The sequence below is a fragment of the Perissodus microlepis genome, chromosome 8, assembly GCF_051167445.1.
Source record: "Perissodus microlepis isolate ML-2025 ecotype Zambia chromosome 8, ASM5116744v1, whole genome shotgun sequence".
Taxonomy (NCBI): domain Eukaryota; kingdom Metazoa; phylum Chordata; class Actinopteri; order Cichliformes; family Cichlidae; genus Perissodus; species Perissodus microlepis.
In genome coordinates, this window is record NC_140468.1 from 19,459,560 (window position 1) to 19,485,604 (window position 26,045).

Here is a 26,045-nt window from a genome sequence, read left to right on the forward strand (position 1 = left end):
GGAGACAATGGTTGAGTAGTTCTGGGTAGTTTTTAATAATATCTACTAACAGTATATCATATTTTAAATTATATATAATACATATACATAATGTTTCCTCTAACAGTTTCTGCCTGTGCAGGTTATTCATTCTGGACCAGTGGCGTAGCGGTGTGTGTGTGTGTGTGTGTGTGTGTGGGGTGGCGGCTCACTGGGCTTAAGCCCGGGTTGTTTTTTCAGAAGCCCGGGGTCTTTTGGAGTGTAATTTTTTCGAAGTTAGATGCCTGGCTGACAACTGTATAAAACAAAAAACTACACACAATATTCGAAGCACATAGTGCACACTGTCCCTAATAGGGCTTTGGAGTTGACGTCACGCCGCAATGCATTGTGGGAGCGCGGCACCATTTTCGGGGTCTATGGTATGATCCAAGCTCAGACACTAAGCGACTGAGCGAGGGGACGGGGGGAGCTGCTACCTGCGAGTGCGCTGTTAGAGAAACACAGCCAGGCAGACAGAGGAGAACTGAAGTTTGACCAGGTACCAAAGCAAATCATTCGACCTGTACAAATAATGTAAATATGAGGGTGTATCACGAAAGATTGATATATATATATATTGTTCAGTATATTTCTATGCAAAACAAGAGGAATTTCAATACACAGCAGTATATTCACAGTTTAAACCAGATATTTACATACACTTTATGGAAAACACAAGAACATTTTTTTACTGTACAACATCAATTTAGAGTAAACTTGTTTTGTTTTAGATAAATAAATATTGAAATATCTTTTTAATTAGTTAAATGTCAGAATAAAGAGAGACAGAGCTGTCTATTTTTTTATCACTTACATGTACACTAAGTTTATTGTTAATTAATAAGAAAACTCCAGACGATTCCATTCTGAGCTGAAGAAGCTTCTGATAGGTTCGTAGAGTCCATGTGAGTAAATTGTTGGCACACCTGTGGATGCATATAAGGCAAAACACAGAGCCTGTTTCTTTGAAATGGGAAAATCAAGAGACATCAACCAAAACACCAGGAAAGGAATTGTGGAGCTCCATAAGTGTGGCTCAATTTTGAATACAATTTGGTGCCATTTACAATTAAGAAATACAGATAGTTTCTCTCTTTACTCTTAAAGTTAACAAATATGTTTTTTATATTTATCAACCTAAAAAAAAACATTTAGTCTGATTTGATGTTACAATTAAAAAAGTGTTTGTGTTTTTATCTGAAGAGTATGTAAATATCTGGTTTCAACTGTATATTTGATGATGTTGGTGTTTGGCTTGATTGTCAGCACAAAGAGGGAGATAGAGGAGCAGAGAGGGAGTGTGACGGAGTTACACCGTCCCGGGCCGCAGACAGCTGATCTGGGCGCATACACGCACCACCACCATTAGTTTCTACAATTACCGTGGCTGCGCGTCTTTTCGTCGACCGGGCAGGTAAACAAAAAAGGGGTGAGAGGTAGTGATGTGACGTTCTGTATCGAGGCTTCAAAGCTTGTGTCGAGTAATGGAGGGGGCGTTTCCGCGATGAGCGTATCGAGGCTTGCTTCATTTATGGGAGGAGCTGAAAATGATGACGTCCGAAGCCTCGCTGCCCGGCTGTACCACGTGACTGGTTCATGAAGTGGTTCGAACTTTGCCGCGAGCTATGACAGCGATATAAACCCCTCAGACTTCATTCAAAATGTGGGTGTTTGATGGAGAGTTGCGGTTAGTGAGAGTTTGGAGACAGTTTGGAGGTTTATGAGCGTGAGGAGAGAAAGTCAGGAGAGAATGGAGCCGGCTAAGAAGAGGAGGATGTCCTCCCCTGTGTGGGAACATTTTGATTTTATTCCTCCCAACAAGGTATGTAAATTTCTACAGAAGATGTATTTTCATAATACTGATACAATTTATGTTAAGCTGTCTTTACTTTTGTACAAGGTGAAGTGTTTGCTATGTGCCAGGAAGCTGGGATATAACAACAACACCTCATCCATGCTTAGGCACTACAGAGCTTTGCATGAGAATAGGGGGAACACCGATTGTGGAGCAAGACCAGGTGAGCCATCAAATGTCATGATAATATAGCATGCCGTAATGTTACTAAATGATATAACAATATTATACAACTGTAATAAGTTACGTGTGTGATATTTATATTTGTGCTTTGTCTTTATTGTCTTTCCTCAGGAGAACAATCTCAAATAGATGAAGACCTGGTTAGCATGGTGATTGAGGACTCCCAGCCATTTAGCATTGTGGAGGACAAAGGATTTAAAAGATTTGTTAAATAATTAAATCCTAGCTATGTTCTCCCCACTAAAAGGTCATAAAAGCAGTGAAAATTTAGTTTTTACAGAATAAAATGTGAACAGGCAGGGCTGAGGCCTCAGTCTGTAGCTGTCCATACTTCAACGTTACAAAAGCACAACTACTGTCCACACCCCAACCACACCTCACCTCACAGTAAATGATCATTTCCATTTTAAGCATTTCCAAATAATCATTTTCCATACTGCCAGTATAAATATACTTTACACACTCCTTTTGTTGTTGACATTTACAGGCTGTGTGCAAAAGGCCACACTCTTCAAATTCATGCCAACTAATATTTTTACGTCCAGTAGGTGTCCTACTAGAGCAAATGAAGCTTCAAGAAGCTTTGCGCTGGGGTGAACCAATTGGATGAAAAGCTTCAGTGCTTCATGAAGCTTCATCTGCCCATCACTAGTGAGAGGTATATTTTGAGCGGCGCAGAGGGTGGCCAACATATTTTTCCCGCTTACCTTTAATAAAGCCGGTCGCGTAGACTCGCTGTGATTGCCGATTATACGAGTGGTTATGCAAGCCGATGGTAGTAGTAATAGTGGGTTCGCGCGCGCTTTAAAGGTCACGTGAACTGCATTAGTTTTGTTTGTTTTTTTGTTATTGTGAAACACTGTAGGCTGCCTGGAATTGGCCATAAATGTCTGTATATACATATATATGTATTGCAGGAATACAGCTGGAAATAAGCTGAGGGGAAAAGAGTGTTTGGTAAAAGAAATAATAAAGAGATGACTATTACGCCTAGTGGGAGGGGCAATGGGGTATAAAAGAAGGCTGTCAGGGCCTACCTGGGCTTTTTTTCGGTGAGATGTTACAGAGAGGGTAACATGCAGACTGTGTTTTGTATATAGATGTTTGTTTTGTGTTGACTTAAGTTAGTTTTCTATTTTCTTTGTAAATAATCTTTTGTGCATCTGGGAGGCCCGCAGAATAAACTATCCACACTGAATGCTTCCTGACTACGCCTGCATTTGTTCGGGAGAAGTTTAGGAGAGGACCCACGACAGGGAGAGAGAGGAACAGAGATGGAGAGAGAGGAACAGAGATGGAGATGGAGAATGAGGACAATAACAGAGATGGAACAAGAGCAGGTGAGACAGACATGTTAGTCAAATGGTTGTTTACCAAAAGTATCACCGTATCATAGGTACTCATGTATCTTGTACCTAGTGTTTCTTTTTAGGTTTGTTATTTTTCAAATTCTATATTTATTAAGTTATGCAGGCTTGTTTGCACAACAAGGCTAAATAATTATATAAACTTTTCTCAATCTAAATTGTGTACTTTGGTAGAATTAAAAAATAAGTGTAGTGCAGGTCTATGATGATTTTTAGTGCTACTATCATCTAGTTCTGATTCTTGTTCTGTCTTGGTTAAGTCCTAAGTAGTCCTGATTTTGAACTGTTGTAGTCCTGTTTTAATTCCAGATCAGTTCTGGGTCTGGTTGAATTGGGGTTTAGTCCTCGTGTCTTGATACAGCCCTGACTTTGTTCTGCCTTGCTGCTTAATTAAAAACCTAGTTTAAGGTGTCCTGCAGATGTGATATATATTTTCCCTATATGAAGTCATTCTTTTTTGAACAAAACTCAAAACACAGCCTACTAATCTTTCAGTCATTTCTAACCCCCCCAAATCCCACATGCATACTACTCTTTAGGGCTAAGCCCCGGGTGTTTCAAATGTCTGCCTCCGCCTCTGTTCTGGACACACCAAAACCAAAGTGGGGGTACTTAATAATATAATTATTAACATATGTGTTATCATTTCCACTTGTCCCCTTTTATTTTTACTTTTTACGTGCATTATAAAACACTCAGTGGGTCAGTACTTTTGAGCTTATTCGTTATTATTGACTTCTTGACTGTTATTGACTCTTTTATCAGCGGGATAGAAGAAGGTTGCTTTAAATGACATTGCAAGCCTAAAAGGAGATCAAGTTCAAGGACTTGCTCAGCAGACTGTGAAACACTGGGACTTGAGTATATTCATTAAACATAGTAAGACAGCACTTTTGATCGCTCATTATAAGGAAGCAAACTGCTGCTGGTTGCCTGGCAATGATTAAACTACATCAGTTGAAGAACGGTAAGAATAGCTGAAAATATGAATATAGATGTTCCTGATTTAATATCTAGGATTTCTGGACAGTCCTACTTATGCTTGATCGGAGAAACTATATCCCATATACATAGATTCTTGATAAAGCTCAGAAAGCTCAGCCTTTTCTTGGTGGTGAATAACTTTGCTTCTTTAAATGATTAACCTGCAGAGGGCACGTCGGTGGGGTTTGTGGCTCTGTTGCCCCAAATAGACTTTGGAAATTCTCAGGTCTCCTTGGCAGTCTCTTCAGAGATGTGTTGACTATCTTTTGTCGGTGTGGTCAAACATTTGCGAACGATAGCTTCTGTGGATGTGGACATTCCTTCCCTGTCTGAAGACAACAGGCTTTGTTTGAGGACTGCATGAAAAGCGAGAGGAGTGGACAGAAACAACGGCTGTGCATGGTTAGGCTCAAGGCACAGCCAGGATCGCGGAGTCGACTCAACTCATTTATACAGAAGTCTTGGCTTCTTTCTTCATTTCTTTTTTCATGCTCACCATAAAATACAGATAAAAGAAGAGTTTAAGGAGGAGTTCAGACTGTAAAGGTAGAATCGGGCTATCACTATGGATACTTTTAGAAACAAAAAAAATAAATGGACACTTTATGAGAAAGAGGTGCCACACAGCAGGTTTTGGTAAGTTTTTTTCCCCTTGTTTGGTCTTGGCAAACATAAAAGATTATTTTTAATTAGGGATTGCTTCATGTAGAAAATCTGTTTTATAAACTTTGCACATTGATATGGATTTTCGTCACCTCTGGATAGTAGTGCCTGCTAACACATTCTTATATCGGATTCTGTCCTATATTTTCTAATAAGCTAAAAAACAAAACAAAACAAAAATTTTTTTAACTTTCATTATTTGTACTTCATTCCATTTTTCCACCTCAAACAATTCATGAAAAGTCAATAGAAGCTGAACACTGGTATCAAACTTTCAAATAACTTCTTAAATTCACACATTTCTCCATTCATTTCTCTGTCATCCACTACACACAGTTTAAACTCAGAGACAACAGCTTCTTTATTACTTAATTATTTTATTGTTCCATTTGCTAATTGTAAGTAATGTGTATGATGTAAAGGACCACTCATGCATGCCCCAATGGACCAGGAAAAGACCTCACAATGGTAAGACATGTGACTTATTGTTAGTTTCCCTTAGCAACAGGCCCACACGGGAGTTGCTGGTGGCAGGGAGCGCTTTTCTTAAAAACACATCCCCCTAACTTTGCATATTCTTTCATTACTTATTCCCTTTATTTGAAAAAAAAAAAAGTGTGTTATATCAAAACTACCACATGGGAGTGCTGCATTCATTCTGCAGTGAGCTTTTTACTAGCTGTCAGTGATGTAATGCTTCAATAAAGAATCAGAAATAAAAAATAAAATAGGGGTTAGACACTGAACTTAACAGTTCTTTAATGCTTAAGAAATGATCATGTTTTTATGCTCAGTTAAGCTGGGGTGCTGCCTTATTGGCAATGTCCTCCACATTTTATTCTACTTCTGCTTTTTCGTTTCACTGATCATTGATGTGCTGCTTTCTGCAGTGATCCAGCCTGCGGTGTCAGTCCTGCAGAGAAACTGAGCCCAGAGCACCTACAGCTTCTGAGAAATGCTTTTACCTGTTCAAAGGCTGGACTTGAGACACAGGAACACAAGCTGAAGGGAAGCAATAGAAGTACAAGTGAAGAACGTGGATTGGCGTTTGAGGAGTTTTGGGACGTTCTGAAGTCTGTCATCGGCCCAAATATTGAGGACACGTGGTGCAAGAGATTCTTTGATGAGGTAAAAAGTCATAAAGTTTTTTTTTTTTATATAAGTCTTGACAAAACTGGATGCGGGTTATATTGTAATCCACGATTAAAAAAAAGTTTATAAAACAGCATCCTGTCAGTCTATTACTGGTTTGAAGTGACTGTCCTATTAAAAGACAACAGTGGTGTATTGCTGACTTGACTCTTACATTCTTCATGTCTAGGTAGATATCAGCTGCAGTGGACAAATAAAATGGCAGCAGCTGTGTTCCTACTTGCTTTTGGAGTACACTGAGCGACAGCGGGCCTCCAATCCCACAGCTGCTCTGCTGGAGGCCCAGCCTCAGATTAGACACTGCTCTCATAACAAGGTAACTCTGGTGCATCGTGGTCAGATGGTCTGATTTTTAGACATTTTTTAATTACTTACCAGAATTAGGCAACTACCTAGTCAAAATTAACATTTAGAGAATTCAAGTTTCAAAAACCTCCCAAAAGCTGAGTGCAGCAGAAAAAAAACAGTCTCAAAGCAAAACTGCTATCCAAATACTAAAATGAACAACATTATAATATGACTTAAACTAACTTGGGGAAGAGAAACTCAAATGGATTAGAGTATTTTGTAGCTCTAGAGGAGAAACAGTTATAGAGAGTAAATGGTCAGTGACTCCAAGTTAGTATTTGGAAAAGGACATAAAACTTAAAACAATATGTAATCACTTTTTAAGATTAACAGTATATTACAAAATGGAACATTTATATTTTACTACCCAGTAAAAAGAAATACAGAGGAAATGGAATTAACCATTAATAAATGATTTGTACAGTATAAATATATTAAAATCAATGACAACTTACTTAAATTGTAAATTGTTGTTGTATATTTAGACATTCAAAGTATCTGTCACTATCAGATATTTTAAAAGAAAAGAAAAAAATTGTACAAAAATATTTATATGATCAATAAATAATTCAAATGGAAAATTGATTTATGGAAATCAATAAACAATAAGCACTCAATAAAAGTCTCTTTTGAAAACATTTTTCAATTAATTAGAATTAAGTTTTTTTTTTAAAAAGATTTTCAAAATCTTTTTGAAAATGTAATTTAAAAAGAGAAAAAAAAAGAAATAATTAAATGTTCTAAACAATCAAATTATGAATACAAATTATTTCTGATATTTAAAAAGCTGAGTCCTCCTCTTTGAAATTGGTTTTGCTGAGTCGTTTAGCTTCTTGTTTTAACCTCTCCATTGTAAAGGATAGTGAGTGACAGCGGCATACACATATACATTAATAGATATGATACCAAATATACTACTATTATTAATATAGGCTACTTTCTCTAATGTTAATGCTATATTTATTTCCTAAACGTTTGATGCTTTCTAATAGGTTGTTTATATTTTCATGTAAAAAAAAAGTAGAAAATGTATCAAAATATTTTAGCATGCTGTGTATTTGTAGGAGATGAATATACAAGCTTCTTTACAAGCAAATCCAATACAGCAAGTCACTTTTACTTACTTTAAGCTAGTTTAACTAGTTTAAGCAAAATTTATTTGATGAATTAAATTACTACTTTCAATATAAAGATTATCACTCATATAAATAAAAATAAAAAAATCAACACTGCAGCACACTACAACGCCTTTTTTGTCTATTTAAAGCTTGTTTAAAAAAAAAAAAAGGTTTTATGTCCCTTGACAACTGTGTAAACTTTTTCTTCATTTCAGCTAAGCTAACAGTCTCTAGTAAAAATAACAATGGCACAAAGATAAAGTTAGCAACTATAGAGTTAGAAACTATAGCGTTAGCAACGAAAAAAGACAGAGCCATTGTTCATGGAAGATGACCAACAAAGGTAAGAGAATATAATAATGTTGGACTGTATTAATTTATTACCTGACTTCAGAGGAAAGTATTAGGTGGTCATATTTTTTATAGCTTATTTAGCTTGTTAGCCTAGCTTAAAGAGTTCTTCTGTGGCCAAAAATTGTCTTAGGGCTCCCTTTGGCTTCGTTCACTGCAGGCGAAAGCGCATTAAATCTGACTTTTTTGAGCCTATGCGACCCATATCCGATCATGGTATGACAGTGTGAACAGCACAAATCTGATATTTTCAAATCCGATCTGGGTCACTTTTGTATGTGGTACTGAATCCGATACATATCTGATGTTTTAGAAAGCGACTGCTGTTTGAATGGTCATGTCGCATTAAATCCGTCTTTTACGTCACTGACACAAGACAGATGCCAATTATCAGCGCTGGAGAAGCGCCCGAGAAGACATCATGATCGCTTCCTGGCCATCCCATGTAGATGTTAGTGAAACTGTTGGGAAGACAACGTTGGAGAAACGTGAACATTTTATTTGTACTGTATTAGAGATGGACCGATCCGATATTACCTATCGGTATCGGTCCGATACCGACGTAAATTACTGGATCGGATATCAGAGAGAAATAAAAAATGTAATCCGATCCATTAAATATCAAAAAAGCACCTCACAAAACTTGCGACATGGCGTAACTCGCCTCATAACCATTGCACGTCGGAGCAGTGTGCTCACGTGATAGAGCGGCTGTGTGTATTTGTAGCCTCGCTACCAAACCAGCATTTCATCTCTGAGGAAGTGATCCCAGAGAGAAGTAAAGCAAGTGTGTAAGTTCATCTCTGAATGTTTGTAAAGCATTCCCGCGTTAAGCTTAACAACCGATATATGGAGCGAGTGCCTCTTCTTGCTGCTACTTCAATCATGAAAATGATCAATGATCAGCTGATCGGCTTTTCTGTCGCGAGTCCGTCTCTCTTGTTTGTTTTTGGCCCACTTGTGCCAGAAAGAGGAAACCAGCGGCTGAACAACAGCAGCACGTTTAACTTTGATAAGCTGTTGTTAGAATCTATTTAATATTACTTTCTAGACCAGGATCCTTTTCTATGCAGCTGACGGCTGGTAACTGTGCAGGGGCGGATCTAGCAAAGTTTAGCCAGGGGGGCCGATAGGGCATTAACAGGGAAAAGGGGGGCACAAAGACATACTTTTCTTTCTTATTCTCATTTAAAATGTCTAGCCTTTAATAAATAATTATCTGAATCTTACACCCAAAGTTTTAATCTTATGTAAAATATATAGAAGTCCATTACTGTATATAGTAACTGTTAAGTTTAATATACCCTAGTTAGCTATACTACTTTTTCCTTTGGGAAGATACCATCCGTGCAGTCTGCAATTCTGTTGAAGAAAGATGTTGAATCTATTTAATTATTCTTGAAAAAAAATTTATTTCTGTGCATTTTTTTTCCACACTGCATCAAATTAAAGTTGATTACGTCGATTAAGCATCATGAGGTGGAGGGTGGGGGGTGGTTCCCTATTTTTTTTTTTGCTGGGAGTTTGCAACCCTATTAGTTAGGTTGCTTAATATTTCTGCTAAGTACTCTTTAAAATACCAGAATAGGGAGGATGGAGTAGGTTTAAGTTTATTAGATTGATCAGTGTTGCTGAACTATGAAATATTTTGGGTGCAGTGTATTTTTTACATACAGGTATAACAGAATAGCTTTAGTATTGTTGTTTATTTAAACTTGAGTATGAACTTATACAAAATGCAGCAAGATATTAAAAAAACAGTTTTATTGATTAAAAAACACTATATCGGATTCATATCGGTATCGGCAGATATCCAAATTTATGATATCGGTATCGGACATAAAAAAGTGGTATCGTGCCATCTCTATACTGTATAATCTGCAGATTCTGACAGAAATCTGCAACTATCCTTTGAAGCACCGCTCCTCTCTAAAACCGCAATAAGGATCATTATTAGGCCATTTGTAAATAACAAAATAACTTTATAACTTAAAGCAAAATTGGGAAACGTAAAGTCCGAAACAAGTCTTTATATTAAGGGCCATCAGTCAAACAATACTGTTTGGTCTGGGTCTAAACAGAGCACGTTGTGTGTGACGTCTTCTTTTGCACATGCGGGCCGCTTTGAGGGTTCACACTAGAGCACGTTTGCTGTCACATTTTATTTGTAGTGTGAACAAGCAGACAAAAAAATCGGATTTGATCAAAAAATGGGAATTGAGCATTAAGACCTGCAGTGTGAACGTAGCCTTTGAGACATTTTGACTGGTTACAGTAGTGAAACGCATGATTTGTGATGACTTTCTTGCCTCAGCCATAATGGTTACAGGCTAACTGGGCTGCACTAAATGGCTAAAGAAGCTAAACAGACCTTGGAACTCATTATTTTAATTATTTTCACCTGGCCTGTGAAGATATTCTCATATATTATTATAGTATCATTTGCTACACTTGGATTTCACCCTGCAGCAGTTAAGCAGGGCAGTTTGCCAAACCTTTTTAATAACTCTAGGGTTCATCAGGGTCTGTTAAATCTAACCAATGTAAGTATAAAAGAGTGCACTCAGCTGCTCCTATAAATTATAATGAATAAAGTGTTCCATTACTATAATAGATGAAAGATGAAGCATCTTAATTTTTCCATTTTTCTGCCCTGAGTTATATGTTATTTTCGACAACCATTACTTTTTTCCTCCTGTAACCTTTCTCTAATTGATTACACTTGTCTCATACTTATTGCTCTGCAGCGGGAGCCAACAGTTCGTGTGGTTGCTCTTTCCCATCCTCCTCCACTCCGCTATATTAGCGTCAGTAAGGGGGGTCAGATCACCGCCTGGAACAGCAGCCTACACACCCTCAAAACTTTAGGGGTGAGTGACATCATGTTGCTACTTTAATATCCACGTGGAATTACAGCACACTCACTCACGTTTTTCTATTTAAACCAGCTTGCTGGAGACCCAACAGAGGAAGTGGCAAACACAAGGAGATTCAGGGGTTGGACCACCGATGCTGTGTACATGGGCAACGTCCACAAGATTGCCATAGCAACTGACTGCAGGGACTTGCGCTTTGTTACTATTTCTTCAAACTGTTTGTTGGAGGAAATTCACTTATATGGTACTCTTAATTGCTAAGAAAACCCAACTAAACCACGTGAAGCCCGGAAATATTGTTAACTCTTTGTCCTATAATTGCTCCCAGGTTTTCACAGTGTGCCGACCTGTCTGTGTTACTGGTATGATGTGCAGGTAGGACAACTGTTTGTACGAGATGTTACTGTTTTAGCTGGATGCCTCCATTTGGAAAGCACTAAATGCATCACTTCAATCTAAAGGGTTTTCACTCCAAGAGTCTAGAACAGCCTCCTCTGCTGCTACTGGGGGATGAAAAAGGAGGAGTCCACCTGATGTGGTTCCTGAACTCATCCAAGGGACTTTTTAAGAAACCATCAAAGAGAGACAAAGGTCCACAAAGGATCTTTTTCCAAGTAGGTTTTCCCTCCTCTATTTACTGAATTCTGTTATAGAAGCATGGAAGCAAGAAGCTTTGAAGAGTTGCTGCTTACACTACAACTTTTCCTTAAACATCATTTGGCCTCACTGGTTTTTCTTGTTTCACCGTCGTTCCTCACAGGATCTTGGTGAACACAGCGACATGGTGTCCTATCAACACATCCCCAGCATCCACCAGGAACCAATTACCAGAGTAATGTTTGAACCCAGTACCAATGTCATCATGACATCGTCAGAAAGTAACACCACATCTGTGGTCTTTATGAATGTGTCATTGAAGCAGGAGCCTTACATTTGGAAATTTAAGCAGGTAATTAACAAGGTAACAAGGTCAGTTTGACTGATAATACACTCATTGGCCACTTCATAAATACATTTTGCCAGCACCAGGTTGGACCACTTTTGTGAGCATTATTTATTTATAATATTTCATAATTATTGTAGTACTGAACATGTAATATGTCATCTGCAGTGAAAACAGTTGCTATAGCTTTCATTTTAATGTGGCCTCTACATGCTAGAGTGAGCCAAGCCAGGGTCAACTCCGTTGATTTGTCAGAAGATAAGCTCATTAACATTACCTGTTTTATTTTGAATAACAGGCCTCAACGGCTACATTTATTATACCTGAAGAAATTAAATCAAATGTGTTCTTATCCTCCCCTTCCCCTTCTACATTTTAGTTGAATTGTTTTATTTATAAGATCTGGTAACATCACTGCCTGTTGTGGGCTATTGTTCACACAAAATACAGTTTGGCTCGATGTAGCAAACGTGAACTGTGATTAAAGGTCTGCACACAAAAAATGTTAGCTTAATGTAGTTTCACTTTGGTCCGGTAAAAAATACGCACCCAGAACATGTGATTGGGAAACTTTTATCTTTATTTCATATTTTATAAGTTTTCTTTTAAATTACCAGTATGAACAAAAGGCACACTTTTACTTTGAAGGTGAATTGCTTCTTTTTCCTGTTTGTGACATTTTTGTTTAATTTTCACTGTGCAGCTTGGAACAAAGAACAAGTAGTAAATTGTATTGCATGTCTCCATTCACAGCAACAGTAAGAACAGCAAAGTTGCAATTTGCAGTTTACATATTTGCATTATTGTCCTACTTATGCTAGACATGAAAGAAGGAAATGTCCCCAAAGGCTGGCATTTCTCTGTATACAATTTCAGCAACTTCAAATCAACTTCTCATGTTGTGTATATTATTTATTGAAGATGTTAAAATATCCAGATGACAGAAATATCTCTGTAGCCGCCTGTCAAATTTTTTGAAAAAGAAAAGTAGAGGAAATAGGCGGATTTTCGTAGTTATTCACTTCTGATCTGGATCAAGGTCAGTCAGACCTGTGTGTCACAGCACTGGGGACTGGGTGACACAGACCTACGAGGGCAGGTTGACATGTGAAAATAAACTCTGTTTAAGAGAGAAAGAGTTTTATATAGTATTAAATGTCCTAGTGTGACAGTGTTACAGTGTAGTAAATGCTGTTATAACTGGCCAGTTTTATCTAGAAGAGCAAACACAGCATGTGTTGTTTAATAATGTTCAGTCCCACCCAGTAGAAGCAGACAGTGTCACCGGCTGCTATGAAATGAGTAAAACTGGGTGGTGATGCTTCCTGTCACTCACAATGGCTTTGTTGTTTTTTTTTGTCTTTTTGAATGAGTACCCAAGGTTTACTCTCCAAATAACTGTCTGAACATTGTAAAACAAAAATCTCAGTCATGTATTTTTGAAAGGAAAGAAGCATTTACCACCACTTCATTTATATTTTCACCTGCATAAAACACCATCTTCCGTATACTATACGATATTATTGCTTTTGCCTCATGTCAGGGAGCCAAGTGTTTCGACTACAACGCGTCCCTACAGTTGATGGTTACAGGAGGCTCTGACCGAAAAGTCAGACTGTGGTCACAATATGTTACTTCAAGTCCTGTGGCTATACTGCCGGGTCACCACACCACTGTACTAGATGTTGCAATTTACCAACATGTCGGGCAGATCTTCAGCTACTCTAGAGATGCTGTGAGTGAATTAGGATTTACCATAAATGCATACATAATTGTATAATTTATGTGAATATATGCCAGTAGAGCTTGTTTATGTCCGAATTAATGATGATGCATTTGTCTTCTTTTGCCAGGAACTGAGAGTTTGGGACATTGCTACCCATCAGTGTTTGAAAGTTCTCCGTCTGCAGTTTCCCTGTCTGCAACCAGGTCGCATCCCAGAACATGGAAATTTCCCCTTCCTGTTGCTTAGCCCTCCTCTTCCTGATGAGATGCAACCTCATTTAGTGGTGGCCTGCAAAGATTACCTGGCAGTGCTCAATCTGTCAGAAAAGAGAAGAGGAGGAGGTGGTTGGTTGACTGATGAGGAATTCAGGACAGAATTTAAACAGGGTCCATACCTCTCCTGTGCCTTGTACAACCCCACCCTGAGGCAGGTGGTGACTGGACATGCTGACTCATCAGTCTTTCTGTGGGATGTAGAGACAGGAAAGAGGCGGCTTTACATTTTAAATGCTCATGGAGAAGAGGTGCTCTCCTCTATGGCACTGGACTCCTCTCACAGAAGACTAATCACGGGAGCTCGTAATGGCACTATTAAGGTTCAATACATCTTATTACTTATTATTATATAGAGAAAGAAATTTGGCTGTAATGCATCAATGTGTAAAATACTTAAATCAGAGTGTTGGCCACTCCCCAAGCAGGTGTGGAATCTACTAAATGGCCTAAACTTACACAAGCTGGAGCCCGTCACCAACTCTGAAGTCACTGGGTTGACCTGCCTCCATGACAACCATTTACTGGCTGTGGGGTGGAACCAGTGCATCACTCAGTACAGCATTGCAGGAGACAAGGTAAAATCAAGGGTGCGTTAAAGTTATAATCCACAGTGTCACATAAATACAGTTTTAAGGGTTACTGAACACCAGGCTGGAAAACAATGTTTTTCTTCCCGCTCTAGTTTTGCAGAGAAGAAAGAAAAAGTATTTTCAGGGAGGATTATAGTTTATCTTTCCGTCCTAAAATATCCTAAAATTAAGATTGACTTGGTACTCTGGGTTTTACTATCCTTTTCGGCTCTGTCTTTTGTCTTTTATCTAAAAAAAAGCTCCATGGATGCCATTTATACAGTCAACACCCATCCATCCATCCATCCATCCATTTTCTTTACTGTTTCAGGGTCAAAGAGCCTATCTCAGGTGTCATAGGGTGAGAGAGGCCAGGTACACCTTGGACAGGTCACCAATCAATCACAAGGCAAACGGCAAAGAGAGACAAGCATTCACAAATGCACCTAAAATTATTATATTCAACCTAACTTATATGTAACGTGTATATTCAACACAGCAAGAAACCAGCTGGCCTGTGGTTTTGACAGGGATAACTGTAAGTTTTCCAAAAGCAGTAATGTCTAATCGTCACAGGAACACGCTGAATTTGTAGGCAAACAGCAGAATGTGAGCTACTGGAACTTTTCTGTTTTGGCTTGCAGTATTGACCAATCAGGTTTGATCAGGCATTGGTTAAGTGCAGATAAACAGTCCCGTAAAGAACAACAAGCATTGAGAGTTTGAAAGAAGAAGGCAGAATGTCCTATATCTTATGCTGCTTGTATGAATATATAGAAACATAGGTAAGGTGTGGTAGATGAAGCACGTAAGACAAACGTTACCCTCATCACCAAAATTCCACTGTACCGCACACTAGTATTGCCCATTCTTCTCTATGGATCCGAGACCTGGGTCATCCTCAAGCACGACCTCAACAAGCTTGAGGTCTTCCACGTGCACTGTTTGCATCAGATTCTCCGGGTGTCCCCCCGTGACCGTCTCAGCAACAGCACGATGCGTAGTCAATGTCACCATCAGCCCTAGATGGAAGAGCTGATCCAGAAGCGACGACTGCAATGGTTTGGCCACCCACTAGGGAATCAAGCATGACGCTCCCAAGAAGACTTGGATCAAGCAAACTGAAGACGATCTTCAACAATGACGTCTAACCCTCAAGCAAGCAAAGGTCAAGGCCAGATCGCAAGTCCTGGAAGTGCATCACTGACAAAGATGGAAACCCTGCGGCACCCACAGCGACGTATTGGCTTTGTGGACGACCTTCCCCGCCGACCGCCAGCTAGGGACAAAAGAAAAAAAAAGAAAAATAGTTGAAGCACGTGGGGAAGTGCTGTTAGCTGGAACGACTTTACAAACCTAAAAATGTCCATTTGCTTTTTGCTTTTCAAGCTCTCAAAACTACTGTGATCTGGATGACTGAGAACCTCCATAGGCAGCAAAAGACACGCTAAAATGTGTTCTCAGAACTATTTTGCTATAATTTGATAATGATTAACTTTATATATTATATTTGCTTTTTAAATTTACCTGCATTTGTAACACTGACCTTCATCTCCACACTCTTAGTCATCTGACGGTAGCTGCTGGTTCTCAGATTGGAAAGGCAGTGAAAAAAATTCATTAGCTGTGGGTCAAGAAAGAACAACATAACAAAGTATTAAATGCATTACATAAACTTTTGATTGACAGGTGATTCTGGGTAATGCAGTCCACCCAAGAAGCTCAGATATATTAAGATGCTATAAAATTAGTCTCACAGAGTTTTAGCCTTGACATATTTTTTTTCTTTACTACAATTTCTTCCCCAGATGTTAAAAGCAGCGTGATGAGTCCTACACAAACGGCTGTCACCATAGTGACTAATCTAGTACAGACTCAGAAAACATTTAAGTGTTTTTCTTAAGAATGCCAACAACAACTTGGGCTTAAGAAGACTGTGGTCCAAATTAGGCTCAGAAAATATTTCCTCCAATAGTAATACTTAACTTGTCCCATCATATTCAGTATAATAATTCAGAAGTCTTGTGTTTTCCTGTCAGTAGTGAAGAAAGCCTCTAAAGTCTTTTCAGCGCATAAATACAAACCCACATCCACCTACAGCTATGCATGCTGCTGCACAGGTCTCAGTGTATAAATATATAACAGTCTGCATTTGCACATTATTCTCAAGCTTCAAATTCTTGTGTTACATTTTACCTTTCAACCTTCAGCTGCCATCTGCTCTGTGATTGGAGTCATCTGTTAAAGCGAACAGTAGTAGCACTGAGTATTTATGCTTCTGCAGCAGATTCTTAATGCTGCTTTTTTCCTTTCCTCCGCCCAGTTACATAATGTTTCTCACTGTAAAGTCCCTCGCTTAAGCAGAACTTAGCTTGTCTGTTTCGTTATATATTTTTTTCATTTCCAAAACCTAGAGGGGCAATCACAAATCAGTAAATTGCACTTATATATATGCATACGTTATATACGACCCTGGTAAGTTCTGATTCTTAACACATCCATAATTTGTTTAAAAAAAGTCTACTGCAACATGGTACACTTTTTTATGAGCAACCTGGGGAAGTAAGTAGAGCTTCTACAGAAGAGACAATTACAGGTTATTTCACCTCATTTATAAACACAGTTTATAAGCACATAGTTATCATCATTTAAACTAAAATGCTTGTGCACTAAGCTGTGCTTTGTTTTTCTTTTACTCGTGCACTGAAGGACTTGAAGGTGAGAGCAGACACGTCCTGGAAGTCCAGCGGTGTCCACAAATCAGACATCTTGGCTGTGTGTCAGTGCTCCGCTCTGAGCATTGTTGCTACAGCCAGTTATGATGGAGAGGTAGTGATCTGGAGCATGGAGACACAAGGACCGATGCTCCACCTGCAGAGAGGGACGCAGGCACGGTAAGGAGATGCAGCTCCGAGTGCTGTCTTGCAGTCAGTGAGGGTTTACTATTAAACTTGATGTGTATGACTTGCAGGTTTTGACACGAAACAAATCAGCATGGATCAGTTTACTAATGATTTATCTACTAATTTACATCATGTTTCTTGTATCCCAGATCAAATTTTGTTGCTGGCGTGGTAAAAAATTATTTATCTTTGGCTCTCTGCAGTCTTTATTGACGATAACACACAATAAAAGCTTAGATTAACAAATGTTTAAATAACATGCAGATTATTATTGAAATATCAAATAGATGTAAAATGTCAGAACTCAAAAAAGGTATTCCTTTTATCATCATGCATGAATGATAAAGGTATAAAAGTAATTAAAGTAACGAAGACATAATCAAACTAATTTCTCATGAAATTTTCCTGACAGTTAATTAAATGATGAGTAAATGAAGTCAAGTATCTTGCATCCTTAGCTGATAGTGACATATTCATGATTGTGGTTTTCTTTCTGCTTGCGTGCGTCCAGGTCAGCTCTCCCCGTGGATAGCATCTTGTTCCTTCAGCATCGAGCTGGCAGGAAACAATTAAGAAACAAGGGTGTCCTAGTGTCATCCCAGGGTGGTTGGCTGTGCTTTTGGAGCATCACTGATGAGAATCACAGTTATGGTGAGTGGGATGCACAAGAAAAAGCTTAAAGAAGAGATTGATGTGAGGTCCTTTAAAAAAAAAAGATGCTGCACTAGAAAACATTAATCTAAGATAAAAACTCTTAATCATCCATCACTTCTAATTCTCCTCCTCCCATAAGAAGGATTTACAAACAGCCCGTGCAGGCAGTGACAGTTAGGCTGAACTGTCGACTTGGCTGCCAGCCGGTACCATTCCTGGCAGCCCACAACTATGTCTCTTTCCAGATCCCATCTGTGTTTAGTGGTGTGGGATTCATGCACTGTAACCACTGCATATGGGTACAGGCTTGCATGAGTGCATGTGAGTGAACTGTATGTCTGTATAGATTTATATATGTATCTATGTGTCTGTGCATGCTTCCAGCAGAAAGGGGGATTTGAAATCATGACATAAGAGGAATGCAGGTGACAACTAAAATCTGTTGAAGGGTTTGCAGTTTGTCTCAGAAGTACTTTTGTTATTGAAGTGAAGAAAGAATTCTTGAAAATGGTACAAAAACAGAATATAAATAGATTTGCTTGCATGCAGTTTTGAGTGAACCAGCAGACTTTTTAACTGCCTATAAAGATATATCCAAGCCTATTGTTACAAGCAAATTTCTTTTAGATTGTACTTTTTTTTCTGTGTTTTTTCCCTCCAGGTCATTTCTACGCTCCAGAGCAGCCAGGTGAGCGTGTGCTTAGCCTGAACTCAGATCAGTCTAAAAACACCATTCTGGTCTCAGGTGACACAACGGGCTCACTTCAGATTTGGGACATTTCTTCCTTTGCAGTGGACATCCAACCTGAGGTGTGCTGGGAATAAGATTGCACCTGGTGCACTGCACCTCACATCCCCATATACTTGACATATTTTTCTTCATACAGGCAACTTGTGAACAACCTCCACTGCTGCAATCATGGAGGGCTCACAAAAGGGCTTTGATATGTGTGGAAGTCCTTGAAGTGTTTGACAGACTGTTTGTCCTGACAGCATCAGTTGATGGTTCAGCTGGACTATGGACAGAGGACGGCAATCATGTGGGGTTTTTTGGGCAAGAGGTGACGTGGAATATCGCTGACCCAGGAACTTATCATAGGTAGGTAAGCTGGCTTGTGTCTATTTTAACATCTCTCAGCACGTTACCTTCATTAATTATTAAAAAAAAAAACACATAAAGAATTACAGAGAGCATTTTTGGATGATGGTTCTGGATCTGCTATTTGAGTTATTTTGGCTTGCTTCCTCTGCAATCTGCTTTGCAACCCACCTCCTCCATTTCATGCTGTTCATGCTGTATCCAACTTAATCAATGTCAGGTCTACCGTGCATTCCCATGCCCCTGCTCATTTCTGCATCTTTCCATGCTTGTGCATGGTATGGTGGAAGGTCCCAGCAGAGGGCCGTACTTCCAGATATAAACAGCTGTAGATGGAAATAACATTTTTATTGTGACTAGTGGTCTTGACAGAAATGTGTTTAATACACACGAGGGAAGAGGTCAGTAGAGAGAAAATAAAATTGAGCCAAAACGTCACTCCTTGTTCATTAGAGGCAATAAATGCTAAAAGTGATTGCACACATAATAATTTGAAGCACAATTTTTATTATACATGCCAAGTTTCAAGATGAGGCTTGCAAACATGGCAGTCTTTTGAGATTAGATCATTCAAGACTATCAACAACTAGAAGAGTGGCAAATTAAAGCTGCCAGTATCAAACAGAAGACAAGTCCAATAAGTGATAATATCAACAGTGAAGGGTTTGTACCAAATCTAATATAAGTATGAAATGTAAGAAATGTACGTCATGATTGAACATGTTCTCCAAAATAAACTTCCCTCACTGTTCCACAAACATTTGAGTCTTTAATAAAAACTTCATTTTGGTTAAAGGTCGTAAACTCTGGCTTGGCTCACATCTTTGCTCTCTGTATTTCTGTCACATGCTGGGTAACATGGACCATGAAGGAGAGAGCTGTCAGGAATAATTTAATTTCAGGGGATGGAAAAAGCACAGTTAAAGTTAAAGACAGAGTCAGCACATGCTTAGAAATATAAATAAATGTCTGCATAAACCTCACCGAGGAGCAAAATCATGACAACAGTATTGTTTAACTTATGGAGAGTGTACATTTAATGTCTGTGTGAGGAAGAGAGTGACAGAGCCAAAGTGTAAATAGAGTGCTGCAGGGATGATGGGTTTTTTTCATTAGTCATTGTTTCATATAAAAAAGGAGACTTTTTCATAGGTTTTTGAATTTAGAATAAGCTTTATGTGAAGTTTGTGACATTTACAACAAGATCATCTTTATGAATTATCACCAATATTAGGCTATAAATAAGCTCATCTGGAGATAAAAAAAATCTTGGATGCAGTAAAACTTGCAGTTGCTCCAACAGTAGAAACAAACAAGCTCACAGCCTTTTGTTGTTGTTTTTTTTTCACCTTTATAAGATCCAAGGGGTGGGGGGAGTGGGGTTAGGAGTGAGGCCACTTTTAGTGATAAGTAGTGACCACCGACAATATAAAACCTGGATGTAACTTCCAGGTCTGTCTGAAGACCAACTATTAGATGTGGTTGCAAAAAACAGAATCAATGGGAAAATAGCTTTATGTCTTGACCTTTGTGGATTATTTTCTAGAAAGGTTCAGTCACTAATTTTGGGTCACATTGAATAAAAAAACAAAACAAAACCAAAAAAACTTGCTTTGTAAACACAGTACTAGCTTCTTGCTTGTCAATCGTTGTGATTGAAAATAGTACTGTGTTTACAAAGCATGCACAGACACATATACCAGGGCCAATGAGCGTAGAGTTCCACAGTTACACCCGCCCTTTCTAATCACATCCAGAAAACCAACACGTGACAGAGGAAATGCTCATCATAGCAGTAATTACTAATAATTATTTGCGTATGTGCATTGTGCAATTTATGTAGCAGCTTGCTACTATAACATTAAGTAATAACTTACCATGTGGCCATCTTTTATATATAGTCAATGACTGCGATGATGTTTAATAGGCCTAATAACATCCATAGCCTCATTTAGCCACTTTTTTTTTTTCTTTTTTCTTTTTTTTTTTTTAGCAAACTACAGGTTTGGGAAGTGTAAAAGATTTAAAATTGTGTTTGTTTTGTTTTTATAGATTTTATATTATAGGACAAAATTGGAAAATCTCCTAAATTTTTATTAAAGACAGACCTTATTTCAGACAGAGAAATTAATAATAATAATAATAATAATAATAATAATAATAAAAGCCCATTAACTTTGATACAACAGAACCTGAAGTGGAAAATAATAACTCCGTTCTGAGTTTTAGCACTCATTCATGCAGCTTGTTGTCAGTTATACTCTTTGTATGGATGGCACTTCACCACTCTCTGCTGCTGCCACTTTGGCTTCAAATTCTGTGGGTGGTTTAATCAGCAACCCACAGAGCACTAGACAACACGCAAGTGTCCTTTAACATACTCTGGTTGTAAGGGCAGGTTCACAAAGCAGCTTACATGTTTGCTTACCAGTTTTTAACCCAGCAGTATGACCAGGATTTTTCCATCATTCCAGCCCAGCAAGCTCAACGAGGAAGTAATGCAACACACCATACCTCATTCAATCACAGTGTAGGTCATACTATGCATATAGCAGCACAGACTGAGACCTAGGAAACCGTTTTCTTCCATTCGAGTCATCTTAGCTGACTAAACCTTTATAGCACTAATTAATAGAGTTGGATTTTTAAAATGTAGTACCCACCTCAGCAATGATTATAAACATGTACAGAAGTGACAACTACTGACATAAGGCACCATCCTTTGAACAACCGAATTCAAAACAACTCTTTAGGGCATTTTTACTGTGCAGCCATAAATCAAACGCTGGCTCCCTAAATTGTCACTCAGTTATTGTGACTTTGAGAATTCATCTTTTATATCTGACACAGCAAGTGTAAACATCGTAACTTCACATTATAGCAGTTTTTCATGTATGTAACTGCGTCACAGATGATACCAATTAACTTTTAAAGTATCTTTAGCCTGATTTTACCACTAATGTCAGCTGCTTATCACAATAAAAATGCTCTGCCGGCACTTATTAGCTTGTAAAGTTGTGAAGTTGAAATCTTGCATATGTTGAAGTCATTATGTCAGTTTTAACTCATCCACTAAAGCAGCGCACGCACAAACACACACACAGACACACGCACACACAGAAGGAGCACACAGAGTACTCAAATGCTTCACCACAGAGAACCTAAGCAGTAACAGCTCTGGTTTGAATCAAATCTAACAACAAACATCCTCACAGATATCGGCCTCTGTGACAAATCTTCATCCAAAAGGATCACTGACCCATGTCTTGTCTATCAGGAGCTTGACGTGCATGAAATTGGCAAACCCATATCTCAAGTAAACACTGGTATTGTTTTGCTCTGACACTCTCAGGAATACACGGAACAATCTGAGAGAAGAGAGGAGGACTGAAGGTGAAAATATGGAAGCCAGTGACGTCCAAAGTCAAGTACCTGACCCTACTAGCCGCGATCAGACTTCACAGGAAGAATGGTGTTCTGAAGGTAAACACACACACACACACACACACACCACACACACACACACACACACACACACACACACCACACACACACACAATCAAGGCCGTTTCCAGTAACATTTGGCTACCCCTTCCAGTAATTAGCCATTTCATCAGATAACCTTCTGCACACATATGTGAGTTTGCACAGCTGCTGCTGACAATGTTCATAAAAAGGGGTTAAACAGTGCAGGTCAGGATGACCTTCTAAGCTAATCTAACCTGATACTCAGATTCTATCATGTCCAATTTCTCCACATTATGAAGAGAAGAGTCAGAGCATTCTTCACATTCTCCTCCTGCAAAGTTTGGAGCCCGGCTCTGGAACATTTGGGCAATGTTCTCCTTTAGACACACAGGCCAGAATGTTTTTTCTTTAAAAAACCCACAAATACTCAAGGTTGGTGTGTGAGGGTGTGTATCTGCAAGACGTTTCCTACACTTTCCTCTCACAGTCTGCCATTACTCAGGACTTGCCAAAATAAGCGATTAGCTGTGCTTTTTCTGCACACACACCCAGGGAGACATACACGTGTATGCTTTTACGCACTTTTCTTTGTCTTTTGTCATCCATCCTCTTTCAGCTTCATCCACCCAAGCAGGAGTGAATGACCACGAGCAACCTCAGCAACCTATGGTAACCTGGGAGCACAACATCAGCTGCTGTTGAGTGCATTTGTCATATTTAGCTCTATTGTTTAGCTACCCCTCCCTCATGCAAACAGTTTTTCATCCTCCATCTGTACCTGTCTATGCGTGTCTCAGTATTCATGTGAGGACCTCTGCCAGACAGTAGCTTTGTGTTACGAGAGGAGAGGACTCTTTGAGGACATCGACCACAGCGATCGCTGCTGATTGGCTGTTTCTTGTCTCTTCAGACTCAGGTGGTCCTGCTGGTGAGATTTGTGCTGATTACTTGATCTTATCCCTTCTCTTCTGCTCCTGCTGGCTTCATGAATACCTTCTTTTATGTTCTGTTGGTGTCTTGTGTCTGCAGTAAGAAATAACTCATCTTTTTCATCCTTTTTCTATCCACTCTGTCCCAGACAAATGCCAAAGATTCTGCAAATCGAACTTACAAGAATAGTTCCACATTTTTGGAAATTCATTGTTGCCAAATGTTCCATGAGAAGATTAATATTGTCCATTGCTATTCTAAAAATATTAAGCTATAAAATGTGCTCAATGAACCAATAATGCTCACTAGTTAACACATCAGCTGGGTGATCTTTACCCTGGTTGAGGAATTACTAGAAAACTGCTGGTGTTTTGTTTGAGGGTTTGTTTGTTTTTTTCCAGTCTTTATGGTAAAAATAGTTTGGTATACTAGACTAGAATGAGGACAAATGATGCCCTGTCCAACCATGTCAAAGTGTGTAGTTCTTCACAGCAGCCAAACCTCATGGTGTGGTGAAAGGCAGCAGTCATAAAGAAGAAAGAATACATGATATAGTTTAAATGCTGGAAATTTTTAAACACTCCCACCTGGAAAACATTCATAGTACTGCATTTGTTTTTGTTTTTAAATGGGACAATGTTCAAAATACAGATATAAAATATGTTCAAACCCTGGGTTCCTATATTTTACAATTATTTGACCATTCATTAATCACGCCTGGCTGTTGCTTCTTGTTGTCATGGCAATATGACCACCACCCTCGCCCATGTCACGTGTAGCTTGCTTTTTGGAAAATGCGAATATACACTCATAGGGCATTTTATTAAATACACCTTGCTAGTACTGGGTTGGACCCGTTTTGCCTTCAGAACTGCTGCAATTCAACAGGGTGCTGGAAACATTCCTCTGAGATTTTTGTCCATATCAACACGATAGCACCTCCTGTTCCACCACATCCTAAAGGTGCTCTGTTGGACTGGATCTGGTAAGTGTGGAAGCCATTTAAGTACAGTGAACTGACTGTCACATTCAAGAAACCAGTTTGAGATGATGTGAACTGACATGACATGTTATCCTGCTGGAAACAGCCTGGAGAAGATGGCTACTCTGTGATCATAAAGAGATGACCGTGTTCAGCAATAATATGGAGGATATTGGACCAAGAGGGACCAAAAATTTTTTTGAGTTACTGTTGCCGTCTTATCAGCTTGAAGAAGTCTGGCTATTGTCCTCTGATCCTGCATCAACAGGACATCAAGTGTCGCTAAATGGATATTTTCTCTTTCTTGAAGCATCCTCTGTAAACCTGAGAGATGGTTGTGTTGGAAACTCCCAGTAGATCAGTAGTTTCTGAAACACTCAGAGCAGCCTGTCTGGCACAAACAACCATGCCATGTTTATATTCACTTAAATCACCTTTCCTCTCCAGTCTGATGCTCGGTTTGAATTTCAGTATGTTGTCTTGACCATGTCTACATGCTTAAATGCAAAAAGTTGCTGCCATGTGATGACTAGATATTTGTATTAATTTATATTACAGCAGGTGGACAGACAAGGCTTCCGGATCTGAAAAGTAAGGCCAGTGGAAGTGGCATAAACGTGCATTTGTTGTCCAGCAGCGGGCGACTCCTCTTCTTGCTAATTGTCTTGAAGTTTATGAAAAAATGCACCCACTGTTCATGTTTCTCTAATTATGTTGTGCTTTCATTTGCTAGTTTCAAGTTGCATTGAACACAATGTGTAAATTATGGTTCCATGTAGAGCAAAACAGACAATAAAATGGGGTATATTATAGATCACAGCTACTGTGTAATACTAGCTTTGTAGTCTAGGTTTCTGGACAACACAGATATACTGGTCAGCACTGGTCAGCACATGCAGCTATAAAAGACTCGATCAATTTTGCAGGAATGCGACAGCTCGGTTTCACCTCCTTTTTAACCGAAGTCAGTCTAAAGTTTTCCAAAAGAGCTTGATTGATGGGAAAGTAAAATGGGACGGAAACAGAAGCAAGAAATGAGTTCTGCTACTCTATTTAGGATGCATCTGGTGAGAAATTTGTCTTTTCTGATTTTCTTGCTTTTCTCCCTCTGTTGATCTTCTTCATCCTCTCTTGCCCTCTTCTTCTTCTGCCAGCCCTGTCCCTTTCATAAAACTACCACATTGTGCATTTGTGGCCTAGACATGGAGGATGTTTTTTCCTGTAGCTGCCAGTTCAGTTCATGTGGACTGACCGTTGAGAGGTCAAGAAGAAGGAGCCCTGCACTGATTAATCTAACGTCTTTATTTGTGATCTGAATTAAGAATGCTGAAAAATGTCTTCACGATATCGATCTGTGAAGTCTTATATTTGTGTTTTCTGATATTGAAAAGTCTGGTTTTGATTTTTTCTTCTTTTCTTTCACTCATTCCTTTTCCAGGAGGCTTTATTGAAGATTTGCCCACAATCGGCTGTGTGTTTTATCAAAATTTGACTGGTAGCTCAAAGCTCAGCGTGCAGCGTCTGAAAGAAAAAAGTGAGTCAGATGTAGAAAGAGATTCAAACGTGAACATTGTTCCT

At 38.9% G+C, this 26,045-nt stretch overlaps 1 protein-coding gene and 2 long non-coding RNA genes across 3 annotated transcripts; 1 reads left to right on the forward strand and 2 right to left on the reverse strand.

Moving 5' to 3' along the window:
• Positions 1 to 4,187: 4,187 nt before the first annotated feature.
• LOC146381876 (cilia- and flagella-associated protein 337) lies at positions 4,188 to 25,998 on the forward strand. The gene is made up of 18 exons (XM_084938047.1): positions 4,188 to 5,046; positions 5,964 to 6,201; positions 6,395 to 6,541; positions 10,790 to 10,912; positions 10,991 to 11,162; positions 11,247 to 11,293; positions 11,380 to 11,532; positions 11,679 to 11,867; positions 13,405 to 13,596; positions 13,715 to 14,182; positions 14,288 to 14,437; positions 17,141 to 17,325; positions 17,846 to 17,985; positions 18,650 to 18,798; positions 18,876 to 19,087; positions 22,440 to 22,570; positions 23,172 to 23,224; positions 23,353 to 25,998. The coding sequence occupies exons 1-18, from the start codon at positions 4,976 to 4,978 to the stop codon at positions 23,440 to 23,442; spliced, it is 2,910 nt and encodes a 969-aa protein (XP_084794173.1). The 5' UTR covers positions 4,188 to 4,975; the 3' UTR covers positions 23,443 to 25,998.
• LOC146381877 (uncharacterized) lies at positions 13,801 to 14,892 on the reverse strand. Its single transcript, XR_014801184.1, has 3 exons — positions 14,319 to 14,892; positions 13,982 to 14,050; positions 13,801 to 13,903 (listed from the first exon to the last, which is right to left on the reverse strand). It is a non-coding gene; the product is annotated as an uncharacterized LOC146381877 (long non-coding RNA).
• Positions 14,921 to 16,853, reverse strand: LOC146381878 (uncharacterized). Its single transcript, XR_014801183.1, has 3 exons — positions 16,628 to 16,853; positions 15,978 to 16,055; positions 14,921 to 15,710 (listed from the first exon to the last, which is right to left on the reverse strand). It is a non-coding gene; the product is annotated as an uncharacterized LOC146381878 (long non-coding RNA).
• Positions 25,999 to 26,045: the final 47 nt, after the last annotated feature.